This window comes from Podarcis filfolensis, assembly GCF_964270895.1.
Source record: "Podarcis filfolensis genome assembly, chromosome: 10".
Classification (NCBI taxonomy): Eukaryota; Metazoa; Chordata; class Lepidosauria; order Squamata; family Lacertidae; genus Podarcis; species Podarcis filfolensis.
In genome coordinates, this window is record NC_139612.1 from 52840162 (window position 1) to 52860670 (window position 20509).

Sequence of the window (20509 nt, forward strand, 5' to 3'; positions counted from 1 at the left end):
TAGAAATTGGTGGACAAGATTAAGTCTGTAAAGAATGAGTTGAGATTAAATGTCTTGATCTTGTTCCAGGCATTGGGGCTCCCCTGCACACAGGCGCTCCCCTGTCCAACACTGCCTCCCCATTCATTTCAATGGAACATGCCAACCTTGAGTATCTATTCTTTCTACGTGTTCCAGTCAATGTTGGGTAGTGGCTAATGTATTTTGGACTTGGAGCAAGAAGACCTGAGTTCAAAACTGACTGTCTCTCAGTCTAACCTGCCTCACAGGGTTGTTGTGAGAGTAAGCGTGGTGGGGGATTCATGGAGGAAGGATGAAATAAAATGTGAAATACTAATAAACAAACGAATGCGGAATTGGATTCGATGAAATTCTCATGCATCCAATTCATATTCATAACAACACACACACAAGTCACTGGATTAGTGCAATGATGCATTGCATTTTATAAGGCTGTGGTTTTTGTGTGTGTCTCTAATTGGTTACAGATAGTCCTCTGTTTCATGCATTTGGGGTGCCTCAGAATCATGATGTATGAACAACCAGCCATGTTATGGAAAGTTCCATTAGTCTGAAAGTTCCATTATTCTGAAAAACTAACACTCTGAAACCCTAATTATTTATGTTCAGTAAACGTTTAGCTATGTCAGCATTCTGAAGGCTCTACAGTTTAGGTTAGGCTGTGTATGCATAGAGGCAATGCACAGTGCTGCTTGGTGGCTGTGAAACCTATTCAGAGATAATTAGGGATTAGTTCTTTCTCTCCCCACCCCCCCTCCCCAATTTGCTCCAGAAATAACCCAAAGTCACTGTATTAATATCCTGGACATACTTTGAGTGCCTGGAAAATTAATTCAGTCTCCAGATGGGATCCAGATCAGGCCTTTAGGCCCTGGCTTGCAACAATGTCAAGCATGCCAAACATCGCTACAGGGACAGGAAAATCTTAATTTTGGGTTTCATAATGATGGTGCTCATATGGCTACGTTTGTTCCATATCAAAAACAATCTATTATAAATAAGGATGCAGACAAATGCCACGCAATATGGGAAGAATTTCTCACATTGAAATAACAATATCTAGTCCTGTTCCAAGATTTTCTGAATGCAGAGTCTTTTCTTGGATGGCAACCCTAAAGTGTTATTTATTAGGAAGTAAGCCCCATTGAATTTAGTGGGACACATTTCCATCTAAGCAGGCATAGAATCAAGCTGTAAATGAAAACGGCCCAGTTCACAAGTTATGATAAAGCATTCTTAATGCTTTACTGTAAATGCGAAGATTGATCCTGCTTTGCTGCTCCCCAGTGTGATCCCTAGCTTAGTGTTATGTCTGAAGTGGAGGTCATTGTTTGTTTCACTCTGACAAACCATGGTTGTTAAGCCAAGAACAAACCTTGGCTTCGGGCCTTGGTTTTGTTGAAGTGAATTAACCCATGACCCACATGAAATGGTAAGTGAGGGATGGTGGTTTGTTGCTCCCACTTGCACTCAGGGAGGAGCAAAACAAGAGTTATCTGCACGTTCATGGTAAACCATGGTTTACTGTGACATAAGAATGAGGTACGTGGATCATTTTTAAAAGGTTAAGAAAAATGACTTCTTCGCTAACAGTGCAACCCAATCATATTTATTCGAAGTAAATCCCATTATAGCCAGTACAGTTTATTCCTAGCTAAGTGTGTGCCAGATTATATGTACACTTACTTGTGAATAGGTCCATTGAACACATTGGAACTTGCTCCAAACTAAACATATAGGATTGTGCTGAAGAGGTTGAATTTCGATCCGCTATTTTTATGCATGCATTTTGCGTAACAGTTTTTAAATCAATAGGCGTTTTACACTTGCTGTCAATTCTCATGATATGAGCAAGAGCAAGGAATGCAATAAGAAACCCAGGGGCCTTCGAGTGTAACGTAATGAAAGAGTGCCACCTCGTGGAGACAATGGATAAGTGTGTAAAACTGATGATCATATATACTGTGGAATTTGTATTAGATGAATTTTTAAAATTAGCCAAGTGCATAGTTCAATTTCTTGCCCAAATAAATGACCCGGGAATCAACAGGCGCTGGCTGTTCAAGTGATATTATCATAGCGCCACATCACTAATGTGTGACTAGGCTTTCAGTTCAGAGGTTTTCACCAGTATTCTGTGCTTGAAAACTCTGTATGTTACTTCTTCAGAAAAGAAAGCTTAGCCTAACTTAGAAAGCGAAATATAAAAGTTAAGTGGAGGATTACAGCACTCTTATAAAAAGGACAGCGAGGTCTTCAACGATAATTTTCTCACGATCTTTTAGAATGGATGAGTGAGCACAGTTAAGGATAGAGCTTTCCCTGCCCTTTCTGGAGATGTGTGGAAGGGCGATTCTTGACTTTTGTTTATTTACGTAACGAATCTCTACCCTGCTTATTAACCCGAACCAGGATCCGCCCCCCAGCAGTGAACACAAGCATCAAATTACAATAAAGCAAAAATAGAATTCCATGAAATTCAATTAAGAGTTTTAACCAGTATACACAGCCTATAAAACAACAGCACCCAAGACTATAGCCCAAACTACTTTGAATAAATTTGGCGTTTATATACAGAGCTTCAATAGCTTCCTTGCAGGGTTGCAAGGGTTCCTTCCCCGACGTTGGATGAGAAACAAGGAACACAAGAAAGGTCCTGCTGTTTTATCTCTGCAAATTCAGGAAAGGGGCTGGCATGGGAAAGCAAACCCACTCTTATCCGGGTGGACAGTTGGTTTGGGCCTTTGGGTTACTTCTGACAGCTGCAAATAGCTAACAGCTCCCTCTGGAACAGGCTTTCCCCAACTTGGGTCTCGAGCTGTTTTTGAACTACAACTCCCATCATCTCTGAACACTGGTTCTGGTAGCTAGGGATGATGGACCTGTCCAATGCATTGACAATGTTTTGATTTTTAACTACTGTTCCTCTACTGTGGAACCCCAGGAGCGCTGAGAGCGCCATCTTTAATGTAGTAACATTTCTAGATTTACAGTGGTTCTGTACTCAATTCTCCCAACCCATGTGGGAACTGCAGTTGTTGTTGTTGTTGTTGTTGTTGTTGTTGTTGTTGTTGTTGTTATTATTATTATTATTATTATTATTACCCTACCCTTCATCCTAAGGTCCCAACACTAAAGGTTACAACAATAAAAACACAATGGTTAAAAACAGTTTTAAACAGCTTAAAATTACAGTTTGCCATGTGAGCCCCACCTTATTTGGGGTTCCTCAAGCCCTGCGTCCTGAGGAAACGCAGATGGCAGGGAACCCAGGCCGGGGAGCACATGAAGGGACCATCAAAGGTCTGAGGTAATTATTGGGGCTACCTAGGGCTAATTAAGAAAGCCCTACGTGCTGTGAGGGAAGGCAGAAACCTCCCCCCTCCTTCCCTGAGGCTACGTAAGGCCTGTGTTCCCTGAGGGAAGGCAGAAGCCAGGAAGCCCAGGCTACGGAATTGCTGCCATCAGCTCCTGAAGTCAGCCTGAGGTTATTTAACGCTACTCATTAACATTTTTAATTGTGAATTGCCTTGGCAAAAGAAAAGGCAAAATATAAATGCAACAAGCAACTAACTAAAAGTTCAACAAAAATGCCGTTTCCCTTGAACTAGCTTTTTTTTTTTTTTAATCACACTAAGCCTTTTAGTAGCAGCAGCAAAAGGCATGGAGGGAATACGAAAATTTAGTGCTGAAAAGCTTCGGGAAAACCCCATTTGGATTCTTTACAGTGTTTGCCTCCCCGTGAGATGGCTTCCGCCAACATACCTAATTGCCAAGTTCTTTATATACACAATCTGTTTCTTGTCGTCATTTTACAAAAATTGCAGTTGCTATAACAACGTAATGCAATTGGCAAAACATCGCTGCTGTTTTCCGTAGTCGGGCTTGTGTGTGTGTGTCTTTCAGAAGATGAGCCATTTGAGCAAATTTCTGCAGTCGCCTACTCTCTAAAGTAGGTAGAAATCCAAAAAGGCCGATGCATTTTGTGTCACAAACTTCTAGCACGACACAAGGGAGGTTGATGCTAGTTTCTCATAATTTCTTTCACATTCTTGCAGGCAGATTAGCTTGAAAAACTGCTTAGCCTTTCTGAGTTTACACTAACCTAAGGAGAGGAGCAACACAGTGGATGCAGAAGCAGAAAATGAGGGATAATGCATCATATCCAGACACACTCAATTTAAATCAACTAAACAATCAACAGTTGTTCCAGTAGCACCTTAGAGACCAACTAAGTTTGTTATTGGTATGACCTTTCGTGTGCATTTCAGTGTATCTGAAGAAGTGTGCATGCACACAAAAGCTCATACCAATAACAAACTTAGTTGGTCTCTAAGGTGCTACTGGAAGGAATTTTTTTATTTTGTTTTGATTACAGCAGACCAACACAGCTACCTACCTGTAATCAACATTTGGTCTAAGTTTGGGGTAGCCAATGTCCTGCCCTCCAGATGTTGGCCTCCAACTCCCATCAGCCCCAGTCAGCGTGGGATCATGGGAGTTGTAGTCCAACAGCATCTGGAGGGCACCACATTGATAACCTCAGCTCTGAGATGTATTCACATTTTGAGAGTCATTAGGTTAAAAGCTGGTGTGTGTGTGTGTGTGTGTGTGTGTGTGTGAGAGAGAGAGAGAGAGAGAGAGAGAGAGAGAGAGAGAGAGAGAGAGAGAAGTCTTCAAAATAAAGAGAATGTAATAAATGTTAAGTGCCGCCATTGAAAGGACAGCCTGAGTTTGCATTTATGCACTGGCGCAAGTGGAAGCCTAACGCGGGAAGGGCCTGGTTTTGTTTTGCAGCCCCCTGTCTAAGCAAAGGAAAAATGTCATCAGCTGTGTAACTGTGCATGACTCCCCCTACTCTGATTCCTCCGGCAACAACAGCCCCTATGCAGTGCAGCACCGAGGAGGGAACAACAACGGAAACAGCTACGACACGAAGGGAGCGCCGGAAACGCATTGCAACGGCAATCCTCGGACGATCATCGTGCCGCCACTGAAAACGCAGGCCAGCGAGGTGTTAGTAGAATGTGATAACTTGGTACCAGGTAGGTTGGCAACATCTCTCAGTGTAAAGTAAAGGAGTTCCCACTTCATTCAGCAGTTCCACAGCGAGTCTGTGGATTTGCGGTTGAAGACGGGAGATGGTAAATCCACTGGATTAAATATTCATGCTGCTTTTTAATTGTCCTTTTATTGTTGCGTTTATTCCTTCTGTCATATTTTATTGCATTGCAATTTCAATTCCATTGCAATGAAAGAAGCAAGAATGATACAATTTAAAATCATACAGCATGTAGCACAGCACACTACAAGTGTTGCAACAGGCAGATATACCATTAATTGCTCCACCAAGATCCTCAGCAGTTTTCAAGCAGGGGGGGGGGCGGTTGTGAACCACTACCCTAGAGAAGAATCCCTTCTGCTTCAGGATCTGTCTTCCATGCTTTCAAATCCCTGCTTGGCCATTATTAGCAGGTTTGCTGCATTTCATTCATGTCATACAGCAAGGATGGGGAACCTGCAGTCCTTCAGATGTTGTTGTTGTTCCTAATACTATTTACAATTTAAAGAATTTATATATCACTCTCCGTTCAGACATATCACAGAGGTATACTAAACAAGTAAAAATAAGATACAATAACAATACATTAAATCCGTCTGTAAAACCAGCAAGAACAATGTCCAACAGTCTTGCACGGACTCCAATTTTCATTAGCCCAGGCATGTTCCATGGTCATTGGTGATTGGGCTTTGAGTCCAACAACATCTGGGAGGCCACGGGTTTCCTATCTTCATGGTACAAAAATATTTCATTGTATACAGACCAAGGGACTTTGCAGGGTTTTTTGGGGGGGGGAGGGGAGTGAGTCCCTAGCAGTTATTTCATGCCTAGCAGACTCCACCGCAGACATCCCGGAAGGGAGCTCGCAAACGCTTTGCTTCTCCCTGCTCCTTATTTGCAGATGTGAGAGGCTAAACTGTGGTTTGGCTTAACAATGCATAGTGTTTTAAGTTCACGCTGTACCCAACGTTTGTTCTTGGCTGCAGCTCATGTTTAGTGAGGAGAGGTCTCAGCCATGAGTTCCTGATGGCACGGCGTGGTAAGTCAAACCTTGGTTTAGCTTGCCACCGTGCAGCAGCAAAAAGTCCTGGAGTGGAGCATAGGGGCTACAGGCTCCTTTCCGGGAGTTTGCGTGCTCTCGTGGTTAGTGTGTTGTGTGAACCAGCTCAGTGTGTCAGGTACCACGCATGGCCTTGGGACAGAGTTGCCCCTCAGGTCTTGAATGACCTTAAGCTAAAGGCTTCTGATGACTATTAGGCATGCATGACACCATAAATGCACACTCTTTCCCCTGCTGCAGTCACCACCAGTCACCACTCGTCCTCCTACAAGTCGAAGTCCTCCAGCATCGTGACCTCCACCAGCGGTCACTCTTCAGGGAGCTCGTCTGGAGCCATTGCCTATAGGCAGCAGCGGCCAGGACCACACTTCCAGCAGCAGCAGCCTCTTAATCTCAGCCAGGTAAGCAAAGGGAGAGTGGAGAGGGAGCAGGCAGGCAGGAGGCTCCTGCAAAATCTTTCCAAGACTGCCCAAGAAGTGGCATCACCCACAGGAGACTGCTTATTTTCATTCAGACCAGCTTTCGCAGATTTCTTTGTGCTAATCTGGCTTCAAGTGCAGGGATTCTTTATTAATTTGAAGCATTTTCACCATGCTCTTTAGCTAAGAACGTGTTCCCAGAGTGGCGTAAAAAAACAACAACAAAGCAGGAGGAAGACATTTCTTGCTCTCAGGCTTACGTTCTGAAAAGGCATGGCAAGCAAGGAAAAAAAGGGTGCTGAGGGTGGAGGAAGAAAGAAACCAGCCACTAGTAATTAAAGCGACTATTACAACAACTGGGTGGGAGGGAAACAGTTCAGGTAGCTCGACAGAATTGCTGCTGCTACTTGAGAGTTTCTCAGCAGACGAGGTGGGAAAGCCTTGTGTTCCTTCTCCCCCTCTCTTGTTCTTCAGCCTGAAGCTGCCGCTTTTTGGATTACCCAAGAGTTAGGAAGTAAGGTTGGGAACAGAGCTAATATATCTTTTCAAAGGATGTTCATGAAAGTGAGTGGCAAGTTCAGGCTCCTGCAACCATTGGTGAGGCCCATAAATCTTACCAGATGCTGGCAAGGGGGTTGGGATGGGGCACCGGTAGAATGACAAGAGTGACAGTGGCCAATCCACCTCCCAAGAAGAGCATCTTGCCATCTTGAATGCTGGGGCCTCTCTTTAGACAATTTCAGGGTCCTTGTGCATCCCAGCTAGGAACTGAGCACTCATACAGGTATTTCAGATATTCCTTGCAGGAATGGGACCAGTGGATGGTTGCAGCATTGCAGGAAATGCAGTTTGCCAGGCAGAGGAGAGAGACTGCAACAGTCAGAGAAGCCAGAAATCCAGAAACTGTGCATGATGGAAAGGGATAGAAAATAGGTTGAGATTTAAGACTCCCGAGAGCATGCTGTTGTGCTTGAGAACTGTGGCGATTCAAACTTCACCCTCGTTTTGTTGGCGCTCCTCTCTGAACAGGCCCAGCAGCACATCACGACGGATCGCACAGGGAGTCACCGGCGGCAGCAAGCCTACATCACTCCGACAATTGCTCAGGCACCCTATTCCTTCCCACACAACAGCCCCAGCCACGGTACGGTCCACCCCCACCTGGCCGCGGCTGCAGCTGCTCACCTCCCCACGCAGCCTCATCTCTACACATACACTGCGCCGGCGGCTCTGGGCTCTACGGGGACGGTGGCCCACTTGGTGGCTTCCCAGGGGTCGGCTCGCCACGCTGTCCAGCACACCACATACCCAGCCAGCATCGTCCACCAGGTTCCCGTCAGCATGGGCCCTCGCGTCCTTCCATCGCCCACCATCCACCCAAGCCAGTATCAGGCTCAGTTTGCCCACCAGACCTATATCAGTGCATCTCCAGCCTCTGTCTACACTGGATACCCCTTGAGCCCAACCAAGGTCAACCAGTACCCTTACATCTAAAACGCTGGAATGAGAGGGCGGCAAATGGGGAAACGGCGGTGGCACACACTGAGAGGGAAATGTGGCTGCTTTTGTTCTGAAGGACACCGCAGGCGAGCAAACAATGCAATGGGAGGCTCAAACGGAACTTGAACAGAGGAGACTTTGAGGAGGCGGAAGAAGAGTCGAGTCGATGCCAGTCCTGCGCTTTTTATTTAAAAAAGGAAAAAGAACAGAAAAAAGATAAAACAAAAAACAAAAACAAATAAAACATTCTGCACCAAACTACGTAGTGGGAGAAGTGGAAGGGGCCATCGTTGTCTGGTCCCGTTTTTGGATAACTTCCCCAGTAGAACTTTTACAGATTATTTTCATCTGACTACGTTTAGGAATTTGCTGTTCAAAACCTCCTAATACAAGGTTTCATAGGTGTTTGGGTATATATATTTTTAAAATTAAAACCAAGAAGCATACAAATTAGGGATTTATCCAGAATTTCAAAAGGGTTATCGCTTTTGTCGTTTGCACTGGTTGCTGTAACCCAAAATAAAGGAACAATGAAAAGTGTGATGTGTTTTCTGTTGGGAGGGGGCGAGCATAGGATGAGAGGTACTTGGACTGTTCCAGCTCCCTCATTCTCAGGCTTGACAGCAGGGGCAGGTTAGAGAAACACACACACACACACACACACACACACACACACACATATGCTAAGCAGAAAACACTATTGGGTGAAATCAGGGGCAACAGAGATATTTGTTCTTACTCTAAGCACCCTGGATAAATCCCTGAGAATTGTTGTTCTTAAAAGAAACGCGTATTTAATAATGTACAATAGACTCTCATCTTCTTTACTTTGGAATATTTTCTTTCTTTCTTTCTTTCCTTTTGGGTAAACCTTCACCGTTTGCAGTCCAATCCTAACGTTCCCTGCTCCAGCAGATAAATGCATACCTTGGGACTGTGCTTGGTAGCTAACCCATCACAGCGCCACATAGCATGGTGCCACGCTAACGTTGCCGTGACATTGCCGTCCCGTATTGTGAGCAGATAACACAAACCCAAATGTTTAGGATTGGGCTGTTAGTGTAGGAGTAGTTCTAGCTTGACCTTGGTAGAATGTAGCACTATATGACACATAACACCCTTTTTTCTACTTTGTGTTAAATTCCAATGATACCAATAGACTATTCCTCAATGTGATTGCACAAAAAAGTGATATAACATAGGCATGTAACAAATGTGATTGTCCAGGTATATATGTGTGTGTGAGTGTGAGAGAGTGTGTGTGTCTGTATGTGTGAATGTGCGCATGGGCGCACTGATGCTGCCTTCTCTTGTGGTGTGGTCCTCAGCACAGCCATTGCAAACTGTCACAGTCTTAGTTTTACATCATTCCCTTGTAGTGCCTTACCAAACTACAGTTGCAGTTTTAAGGGTTTACTTCCACTGGTACGCCTAGAAACTGACTGAGGCTGGTTGGAAATTAATCTCAATTCTTTTTTCTTCTTTTGACTGTTCTTTATTGTTGCTTTCCTTCTTCTAGACTTTTTTGATGATTCTTCTTATTATTATTTTCATCTTTATTGGGTAAGTTGCAAAGGTCGAGGGAGAGGGGTGGTGTGGAATTTGACTGGAGCGAGGTGGAAATGGGAATTTGAAAGGACCCAGACTGGCTCTTAGGCCCGAAAGCAGCTTTCCAAGTACGTAGTTCTGTTTTGTTGGTGGAGTTTCAGATTTAGCTTTCTGTCAGGATGCTTAGTTCTGCCACCCGGCCAATTCTTTGCAGCTTAGTATTCTTACTAAAACATAAACAGAAGAAGAAGAGGGTGGGTGAGTGAGGGCAGGCTTGCTTTGGATCAGAAACACGTAGTACCTCATGTTAAATTCCTATGTCTGGACTGGGGAGGTGGGGGGAGGTGATTAGCTGGGACAGACTGTATATATATTTTCACTTGAATGCTTTCAGTGGGGGGAAAAGAAATAAGAGAATTGGAAGGACTTGTTTCTAGAGCATCAGACTCAGGTTTGCTCCAGAAGTTGCTTTTTTTCTGGAGAAGTGCTTGCACGGGCACTTGGGCAGCTGGGCAAAGCCAATGGCGCTACTTTGAACTGGGTTACGCAACTTTAGCAGGAGGCGTGAGCCCAATGCCCGGCCGTAGGGGGTTGATCACTTCTAGGCAGTGTGTTCTGAAGGTCCTTCGCTTATGAAATGCTGGCGCTAAGCCTGACTTGGAGACACAGTGATGAACCGCTTCGTGGCTCACATGGTGCTTTCTTCATTCCCCCCCCATCTCATTCGTATAGCGGATATTTTGTTTTAATCACTGTTCAGGTTTGCTATCTGGGCTCCGTATCCTCAGCTCCGAATAATCTGAACGCTCTTTTTTAAAACAAACAAACAAAACAGATTTCCAAAGAGAAGCTTTCGTACCATGAAGCAGAGTTTTGAAGGTTAGAGGGAAACCGTAAAACGCTACACCAATGCAAGTGGGTGCTTCTGCTGTGTCAGTGCTTAGTTTATTGTTGTTGTCGTTGTCGTTTGTTCCTTGTGGAGATGTACTTGTATTGGTGGTCTGAGGCCTGTCTGCCTGCATAGCCGCTCAGTACCGCGACAGCTGTATTTGTGACTTCAGACAAAGGAGTGTTTAGGCAATATGGTAAGATGTTGGGATATGGCAGGTCAGTTAGCTGAGAGAAGAGGGAGGGATCCCAGAAGTGGTAAAGGCGAAAAGGTTTCTCAAGAGGTAAGTTGGCAAGAAAGACAAGCACAGCTGTAATATCTTGAAGCAGGCACTCGTGTTTTGCCTGGAGGGAGTGAGGAAGAGCTCTCACCATGAATACTTGGTTGGACACAGTTGTTTTCCTACGGCAAAACCCTCAAATTAACCCTCTTTTTTCTCTTTTAAAACCAAGCATCATTTGGTTTTCGTGTTTTCTTCCTTCTCCCCCTAAACATAATAATGTAAATCCTAGTCTGATCTTTCATTGGTTCATGCACCTTACGTTTTCACATTCTGGAGAAAACTCTTTCCAGTTCCTATCCCATTAAATAATTCTCCCCAATTTCTCAGTGTAACACGTTTCATTCCTTCCCTAGCCTATCACATCTAGAGTGGAAGCTTCATGCTGCTTGTGTCATTGAGAGGAATAATTTTGTTATGTTGTATGATTGTTATTAATTTTAATGTGTTATAATTATGTTTTACTCTTGTTTTACTCTTGCACATGCATTCCTGCATCTTTGTATTATTATTATTATTATTATTATTATTATTATTATTATTATTAATCTCTTAATAGGGGATTTGTTGTTATTTAAGTAGGGTTTTCCCCCCCTGTGTCAGTGGCATCAGAATGCTTGTTACACATGTAAGATTCGCAGGGAAAGGGAGGAACAGGGAAACTGGTTGATAAACTAGTCTAGATCACATGAAGGAAGAAGCAGGATTATAGACCCAGTTCAGTTGTAACAGGAAACCATGGTTTCCTGCTAAGTGAATGAGCTATGGCAAGTGCTGGGCTCTCAAGTTTCCCCCTTCTCACTGTTTTTTCCACACAATCAAGGAGTTGCTCAGAAGCATTCCTGTTTTAAGCTAACTACAATTCTCTATCATGTCTGAACTCTGGAAGCTGTGGTTTGTTGAAACTCTGGTTAGTGAGAACAAGCCAGGATCTAAAACCATGGTTTGATTTTGGCCTGTTCTTGCTAACTGTAGTTTAAACAAGCTTCAGTTCCCTGAGTTTGAACACAGCAAGGAACTGTGGGTAGGTTAAAATCTGAAACATGTGCATCTAAATCTCCTTTTCTGGTGCATGAAAGAGGAGAAGGGAAGGAGAGTGTGTGTGCAACTCCAAGGCTTGCTGCACCTCACTCACATAGCAGGAAATCATTTCCTCCTATTAGGTCTGAATGGTGCCATATTGTGACTGCTAAACAATGGCATACCATTGCAGTTTCTGATACCTTTATGTTATTTCAGAAGTGTGTTATTTTAGGCACAAGCCAAACATCTAATTCTAGCTTCAGAACTGGATTTAAGAAGGATACTGGAATCATGTAGACTGACCTTGCATTATCGGAATTGATGTCTGATGCTTTGCTCTGATATCAAAGAACTTAATAAGCAAGGCTTTATTACCAGGTTGAAAGTGGTGGGGATGTTAAGACTCTGGATTTAATGGTCTCAAGCCCGACCCACCAATGAGGTGGAGTGAAGCAGCTGCCTCAGGCAGCAAAATCCCCTGAGGCGGCATCCCTGTGGGCACTTTGCCTGCCCACTACTTCTGCCAGAGGCAGGCCAGGTAGCACAGCTGCAGCGCAAGCGGTTCCTGTTTTGCCTCAAGTGATGAGACACGCTGGCTCATCTTGTGGGGCCTCGTCTTGAGATGGTAGCCTGTGTTAAGGTCGCTTATTTTATACAGTCATACCTTGGATCTCAAACGCCTTGGCTCCCAAACAAATCGGCTCCTGAACAGTCGAAACCCGGAAGTGAGTGTTGTGGTTTTTGAACGATTTTAGGAAGCCGAACGTCCGGCGCGGCTTCCGATTGGCTGTAGGAGCTTCCTGCAGCCAATCAGAAGCCACGCTTTGGTTTCTGAACATTTTGGAAGTCAAACGGACTTCCGGAACAGATTCCGTTCGACTTCCAATGTATGATCGTAATGTGATACGGCTTGCTGCATTTGGGGGCCTTCCTGCTCATTCTGTGAGTGGGATCCTAGACTTCTGCCCCAAAATCCTGTTCTGGCTGCACCACTCAGAGAATGCTTTACAGTCCTGTAATCAACTGAAGGTGTGAGTATTTGTAGTTAAGTTTTCCACTTTAAGAAATTCAGTGAGGAGGTTCTGCAGTTTCGGTGCCAGTTAAAGAAAGTGCATGGTTCGGTGACTGGAGCTGTTGAGTGTTGAAAACTGAAAAACTCAGAAACTGAGTCTAAGGTATGGTTGTCTGTTCTGTCCTTGATCATTGCTCAAGATTAAAAGCTTGATTGTGTGGCAAAAATAGTTTGCATATCCTCCTTCCCTAAGGACCTAATGCTTTCTGTTCATAATTAATTCTTATTGATACTTGTGATGTTTTAAAGTTTTGCTAGTTGTACACAAAGATGGTATTTATATTTTTAAGAACCTCCATCCTATTCTCTTTTTTAACACTCAACTGAGAATGTTAATTCTCTTCTACAACATGGGGTTTTTTTTGCAGAGCATCTTCTTCAAGAGCACCATTACATCATACTTGATTAATTCATCTCCATTGGTTTATCAGGAAAACAAGTGATTGACTGGTTTGTGGCAAGAAAGGATTGGTTTTAATTACATAGACTGAAATGTTTTAGTTGTGTATTTTGCTTTGTTTTTGATATTTGTGCATGCAGCTCCCTTTTTCAGTATAAAATGGTTCTGATTTTATACAACAGGAGACTGAAGGGCTCCGGATGTAGCGGCGACAAATTCATAGACTGTGCAGATGTGTGTTTTTCTCAAGCTAGGTTGGAAAAAGGACTGACTGTAAATCTCAGCCTGGTCAGAGGGTAGATTAGTTCAGAGGCCAGAGTGAATGAGGAAGTAGCTAAATCAAGCATCCAGAGATGAAATTGACATTTGCAGTACTAAAGGAGAACTGTGAGTTTCTTCTACAGGCAGAGATGCTTTTCTGAACCTTTTTTTAAAACACACACACACACACACACACACACACACACACACAAAATATCATAGTAAGATGGTGGTGTTTTTATTTTCATTTTATTTTTAGTTTGCTGGAGTCAACTGGAAAGAAGGGAGTGAGAAGGAAATATTGCTGTTTGGGGCATGTCCTTTGGAGGCTTTTTGTGGATCCATGAAGACGTCTGGTTAAAACCCATGAAAGGAAGTGACTGTTTAATAACAATGGTGTAACAGTACTAGCATCTAGGTGAAATCATGGCTGAAATACTAGATACACTTCTGTGGAAGAAGGTCCCATTGAACTCCATGGGGCTTTCTTCCGTGTAGGGGTATATAGGAGTGCATAGTAAAATTGCAGCGCCTCAGAGAAGAAATGGTTTAATGTAGTGTGAACTTTGGAAGGAAGCAGCCTGTAAAATGGAGTAGGTTGCTGCCCTCTAAAAGTGTACATTTTCATGTTAACACAGTGATATAATAAGCCTTTACACATAGCAGTTTCCTCGCGTAGGAAGGAGGCACAGATTATTTTTATTTTGCAATTCTTAACAGTTTGTACTGTTCCAAATGACAGTATGCAATGAAGGAACTGCTTGCTTAATGAATGGAAGCAATGCCATTGGAGACCTGGGTAATTTCTCTCCTAAATCTTTTATCAGCTGACAGCACAATCCTATACATGTCTACTCAAAAGCAGTAAATTCATTTAAGTTCAATAGGACTTATTCCCAAGTAAGTGGGTATAGGACTGCAACCTAAACACCATTGTTTTGAACTTCTTCCAGTTTCAGTGAATTTGGCCCTGTACTTAACATGATGACTAATAGTTTCATCTTCTCACCCTCCCCTTCATACTAGCTCACAGGCCAATGAAGGAATGCTTCTGTCTCCCATCCATTGTTTTCTATATTCTTAAGGGACTATACCTCAAAATTTGGCTTGAAATAAATTATGGTTTACCAAACTTGAAGGAAAATTTAAACCCATGCCTTTCTTTAACCAAAGAAAAAAATTAATAAATATGTACCTTAGAGTATGTCTCCGCCCATTCAAAGTTCTCCAGGCACATGTTGTGACTTTTTGGACAAGACACCCTACGGAGTACCATTTTTTCTTTCTGTTCTTCCACGTTTGTCACACTTTTAACATTTTTATTTAACATATTGCGTTTGAAGAAGTTTGCTTGGGAGAATTTGGTCCTATTTGCTGCTGCTGTGCAAACCTTACTGTGACTAGGTGAAGTTTTGTGCCAGTGCTGGTAAAGATAATCCATCTCTAGAGATGCCCCCTATTTGGGGGCTGATAGGAGCTGTGGGTCACCACGAAGGCACCAGGTTCATAAATGCTGTCGTGGGGCAGGTGGCATTCTCTGCCCCTTCCTGTGTCTGGTTTTTGTTCGGTTCCTACACACTATTGGTCTTCGCGCCTGCAGCAGGAGAAAGGGAGGACTAGGCACTCTTGAGCCACACTTCCAGTTCTCATCGTCTTACTGTTGTCTTACCTTACTGTATAAAACACCTGGTGCATAAGCTAAGACTTTCTTGACCCAGAAGTGTCAATCAGATAGAGCAAGGTACCCCGCATCCAACTCTGTACTATAGTGACATTATATAATGCGTTGTTGAGTTCCAGGTCACTTATGCAATATTTCCCGTCAGGCAAAGCTGATTTCTGCTGCTCTAGTACCGGGCCACGGTGAGAGATCATTGGGAAATGGCCCTTCTGGGTATGCTGCTCTGTTCTACCACCACACTCGGTGGCTGGGTCGTGTTGTAGCTTTTCTTTAAATCATTGTCGTCGTAAGGGTTGGATTCGTATCAGTCGGCTGAAGAATTTAGCTTGCTTCTGCAGATACTTTCCCCTGTTCTTACTCGGTGGTGTGGGGGAATAACCACACAGGGATATTTATGTATTTGCAGGGCGTTAGGTGGCTGTGTATTTTGCAGGATTTGCCAAGCTGGGCCAGCGGAAGAATAATAATACCACTGAATGTAAACAAACAAAACGGAAAAAAGAAGGAAACATATATGTAGCAAGTGTGTCATTTTGAGTGGGCAGAAGTTGTCAGGAGCCTCCGATAGCTTGTTTTTTCTGAATATAGCAAATAAGAGTGAAACTCTCGTTTCTTATGTACGGGTTAGTATTGTCCTTCCAGTTTTAGCAGTGCTGCTATTCCAGACTTTTGTGTGCATATTAAGAAAAGAAAAGGTGTATATTAATCTTTTGCTTAATGTAGTTAAACTAAGAAAGGCAATACTAAAAGCATCCCCCCCCCAAATGTGATGTTTTTACTGCACTGATAGAAATTGTGGCATCTCTAGTCTAACTCTTCAGCTGTAGGGGAAGTTCCATGCCAGTTCACACAAATATCTCTGTGTGAATGGTACCCATAGGCCTCTCCTTCCTTCCTTCCTTCCTTCCTTCCTTCCTTCCTTCCGTCCGTCCGTCATGAAAGAGGTGGGGCAACACTGCTGAAAGCAAATGAAATGTCTCACTTTCAGGACAAAGCTAAGAACTAAAGGTGCTGGGGTAGAGCTAATAATAACAGAACTTTTTAAAAAGCCAGTACATTTTGAGGAAATTTGAAATACTTTGGTCTGGAATTTCTATTAGAAAATATATGCATTTGCCATCCATCTTTATTATTTTTTTTTAACACTACTTTTTGTATTTTTCCTTTTTGCTTCTTTGCTATGGTTCTAGAGTAGACTCTGTGTTCTAGATGTTTCTAACTTTCTAGAGCTCACTGACTCCATTGGAAGCAAACCCACCTGATCAGGATTCTGGATCCCAGTTGGTTCGACAAGGATTCCAGAATTTTGATCAACACTTTGTTTTATAAATAAAGAAGGATTAAAATATTTCTCTTACAAAAAAAAACTGTGACCTAATGGCAATAATTACCTCAAACGTGGGCATTCATCTTGGTTTTAGCCTTTAAAAATAAAAACAAACAAACATGTAGCCAGCTTGAATTTGGGATTAGATATATATATATATTAAAATGCCCACCCTGGTCATTGTTGCTTTGAGTGATTCTTTAAAAATAAAACAATGAAACCAAGGATTAAATTACTCTTTTATGTATTTTAATTAATTGTGATATTGAAATGCACATGTAATTATATATGTTCATTGCTACTGTAAAGTGCTTCAACCTTCTCGAAGATATGTAATGAATCACATTTTAAACCAGTATGAACTGAACAACCGACTGTGGCTACTAAACATTTTCTGGTTGCATTTTATAGTTACGATGTTTTATAGTTTACATTGAAACTGGTACTTTCTAACTAAATGTTCTGTTTTAATTATACCTTCAGAATCTCAACACTGCTGTCCCTTTAACATTTTAATTTTTTGCGCTCTCTTTCTCTTTTTTAAGTAGAACTGTGTCTTTAATGTGTACATTCTGTTCTGAGATATAACATAGTAGGTAGAAGGTCAGACCAGATAATTCCAAAGTTAAGAGGAGCAAATCACTCCGTACATATTAACAAGTAAAGCCCAACAAATGACCTATTTATTTTTTAATTAAGAAGGAAGAAAATAATAATTGAAGCTCTTGGGGACAAATCAGGAAGCACAATAATTCCCAGCTAGCTCTTTCCTTTAGGTTCCCATCCTAAACACACTTACCAACAAACACATTGTGACTTGCTTCTGAGTAAAGCGTGGGATTAAAACCGCTGAAATCTTAACCTGAACAGACATAACCATTGTGAGAACCAAGTATTCAAAGCAAGCGGCGTATTGTATAGCGAGTGGCTTGGAGCTCTTGAACACACAGATGGGTAATGCTGCGGGCTTGCCAGCTTTATAATCATGGAAGCAGAACTGTCTGCTTAGAATTACCTTGTAAAAATGGCAATCGTGGATCACAGGTGCATTAGGCATTTACCTGTCCCTGAAAATTTTTGGAAGCCCTGCACTTGGTATGCCTCTCCCAACGCCCCCAGGGTTGATCAATTGGCAGCTGTATCCATGGAAATCTTATAATGCAGGACTAGCTACCAGCAACCCATGCACATGTCTCACAGCTGGGAAACCTGTGATTAAGTCCTCAAGTACTGAGAAAACAAATCCTTGGATTGTTTTGAGAAACAATGACAGGCAGTGCTGTATAATTCTGTAATCATGCAGTCTATCTCATTTGTCACTTGGAACCCCCTAAGCTAAATATGAAGAACTTGACCAGTACCTTGTAAATTTAATTTGCCTATTAGCCAATGACAGTTTATCGGATGCTGTTCTGTTTTCATATTACCAGTTGTCGCGAATTATGTGTTTGGACGCCAACGGTCTTTTGCATTTGTTTTTCTCATCGTACTTATGTTTGTTTGACGTGTGAGGGTTTCTTTCTCTTACTGTCCGAGTAACCAATGAATGGAAATGTTCTGCTGGGCAAAGAGGTGTTTTTAGACAATAAATCTACAGGAACTGGCACAAAAATGACTTTATCCAAACAGCTGGGCTTCATTGTGGAGCTGACAATCTCAGCAAAGTTCCTAACATTTGTTCAGCACTGGCAGATTAAGGAGTTGCAAGGAAAAGGCGAGGAACAGATTGTTTTTAGGTCCTTGTTAAAATCTCTGCTCCCACTAGATTCAGGGGGAGCCCCCCGGCCCCTTCAGCCAATTTAAAGCCATGGTTTCCACAGTATAGCTCACGTTACCAAAGTGAACTTGGCATGTGGCTGTGCCGCCATTTTGAAAGCCTAATGGGAAGCCTGTTAGGATTTTAGGCCTCAAGAAAACTGGAAGAGTTTGGGATTCCCTAGCCCTTGGGCACGGTTAACAACAAATAACTCTTTTACCGCCCTTAGCGACCACTCATTTCCCCTTTTATATCAACGCTAGTCGTGGAAATATCACCATAACCCCACTGAAAGGGCTATAGATTGTCTTTCCAAACCCTGGGCTTGGAGTCTGTAAAGCACAAAGGAGTTTTTAACATAGCCGTCTCCTCAGAAAGGGAAATGCAGCCTTCCCTGCTTTCACTTTGGGGTGGTAGCAAGCAGCGCTTCTCTCTTTTCCTCTATACATGTTGGGATTTTTTTTCCTTTCTGAGGTGGTATTTCCCTCGGCTATTCCACAGCACGGCTCTCTGAGGTGCAGAAAACACCTCCTCATCCCTTGTGCTTTACCAGCGAAGTTAAAAAGATAAAGTTAGGCATTTCCCAGTGCCAAATTTTTACACAGACAGAATTGGAATGTATAATCTGAAAATTCTATACCAAAATCAGTATTTTTTTTTCTTTCAAAAGAGGGGGAAATAATAGCTTTATTAGAAAGGGGAGGAAGAAAGGGGATATATTGGCCGTTAGAGTCTTTTTGTGGTAGTTAAAATAAAAATTGGGGAAGGTATTTGTGAATATATGGACTCTTTTAACCCATAGTTGAAGGGATGTTTTATGCCTCTTAATTTCCCGTAAACCCAGTATACTTTGAATTGAATGAAAAACACATACTACATGAAAAAAAAAAATTTTAAGGGGGGGGCAAAATTATTGAAATATATTCCAACGCAGAAAGACACCTCCCCACCCTTCCACCTGATTTATATCTGTAAGGCTTTTGCTTTTTTTCTAGATACAGTATCATCTCAGTTCAAAAAACCCATGAAAGCCCTGGTTGGTTGTATTCTTTCACTGTACGGTTCTGTATTGAGTGTTAATCCATGTTAAAACTTTGTGAAAATTATTGTGTGCAACCGTATTTTCTTGTGTATTGTTTCTTTTCTTTTCTTTTTCTTTTCTGTGAATTGTCCCCTTTGTTTCCTTTCTTCCCTCCCACTTTTGTTATTTTTCTGTTTTGTTTTCTTCTGGTAATGTCTTTGGGGGGAAAAAACCCCAGAAAAGAAACTGACGTGTTGTAGAACTATATGTAACCTATTCCTTAGTCTCATATTATAGGTATGTTATAAGAATGGATATTTTACTTGGCTTTAGAATGTTTTACAAGAAAACTAATTCTTAACCAATCAAGTTCTTGCTACTAAAAAAAAGAAAAAAAATGCTTGTGTTTCTCATCATGACGTTGTGTGCTTCTAATTAATAATCATTTTCGTTGTAGAAAAATGGAGTGAATTTATATTAGACTTGAAAACTAATAATAGCATTGTAAATTTATGAGATGATTTTAACAGAAAAAAAGCATTATAGAAGAATATAGTTATTTTAATTGTAATATTACTAACTGTAGGGTGAGAAAGGGCCCCCCGTTGTGGTGAACTATGTTATAGCTTGTTATTCACAGTTTCTTTTTGATCATTTTTTCGGTCTCTGAGGTGAAACGAGTTATTAATCAGAATTTGTAAACTCACATATGCATATTGTATATGTGTAGAAATGTAATCACACTTTGTCTTGGAATTACATTAAACTGTTTTAAGTCACTGCATCGTCTGCTAGTCTTTTAACTGGCATGGGTGTGATCGCTATCCTATACGCATCTGAGTAAGTTTTATTGAGTTTAATGGGACTAACAGCCAGGTAAGTGAGAACAGGATTGCAGCCTTAGGCTTGCTTTTAGTTTCCTCTAAAAGTCTTGGAAACAGCATGTGATGAAGCTTGGGCCTGTGTTAGGTACCATTTTTAATATCTGTCCTGCCCGATAGGATGGTTGCCTTTTCTGAGAAGCAGAAAATGTTGGAGATCGTAGAGAAGTTGCAATTGATATGTGATACCTTGTTTTCTCATTTCCTAATTTGTTCGGTGTCCTAGTCAGTTATGATTGATTGGTTAGGAATGATAAATGATTTTTATGTATTCTGTCTGTCTTTATCCACTGGGATTCTCAATTTTA

At 42.1% G+C, this 20509-nt stretch overlaps 1 protein-coding gene across 7 annotated transcripts in view; it reads left to right on the forward strand.

The window, feature by feature from the left end:
* HIPK2 (homeodomain interacting protein kinase 2) overlaps nucleotides 1-20100 on the forward strand; it is a 165965-nt gene extending 145865 nt beyond the window's left edge. For 4 of the 7 annotated variants that reach the window (XM_083574188.1, XM_083574192.1, XM_083574187.1 and 1 more), the window contains exons 13-15: nucleotides 4819-5066; nucleotides 6384-6544; nucleotides 7592-20100. In XM_083574188.1, the coding sequence (XP_083430314.1) occupies nucleotides 4819-5066; nucleotides 6384-6544; nucleotides 7592-8056 (874 nt within the window). In that variant the 3' untranslated portion in view covers nucleotides 8057-20100. Of the gene's footprint in view, nucleotides 1-4818; nucleotides 5067-6383; nucleotides 6756-6816 lie in introns of all 7 variants that reach the window. The other 3 variants (XM_083574191.1, XM_083574189.1, XM_083574193.1) reach the window with 2 other exon arrangements.
* The last annotated feature ends 409 nt before the right edge of the window (nucleotides 20101-20509 follow it).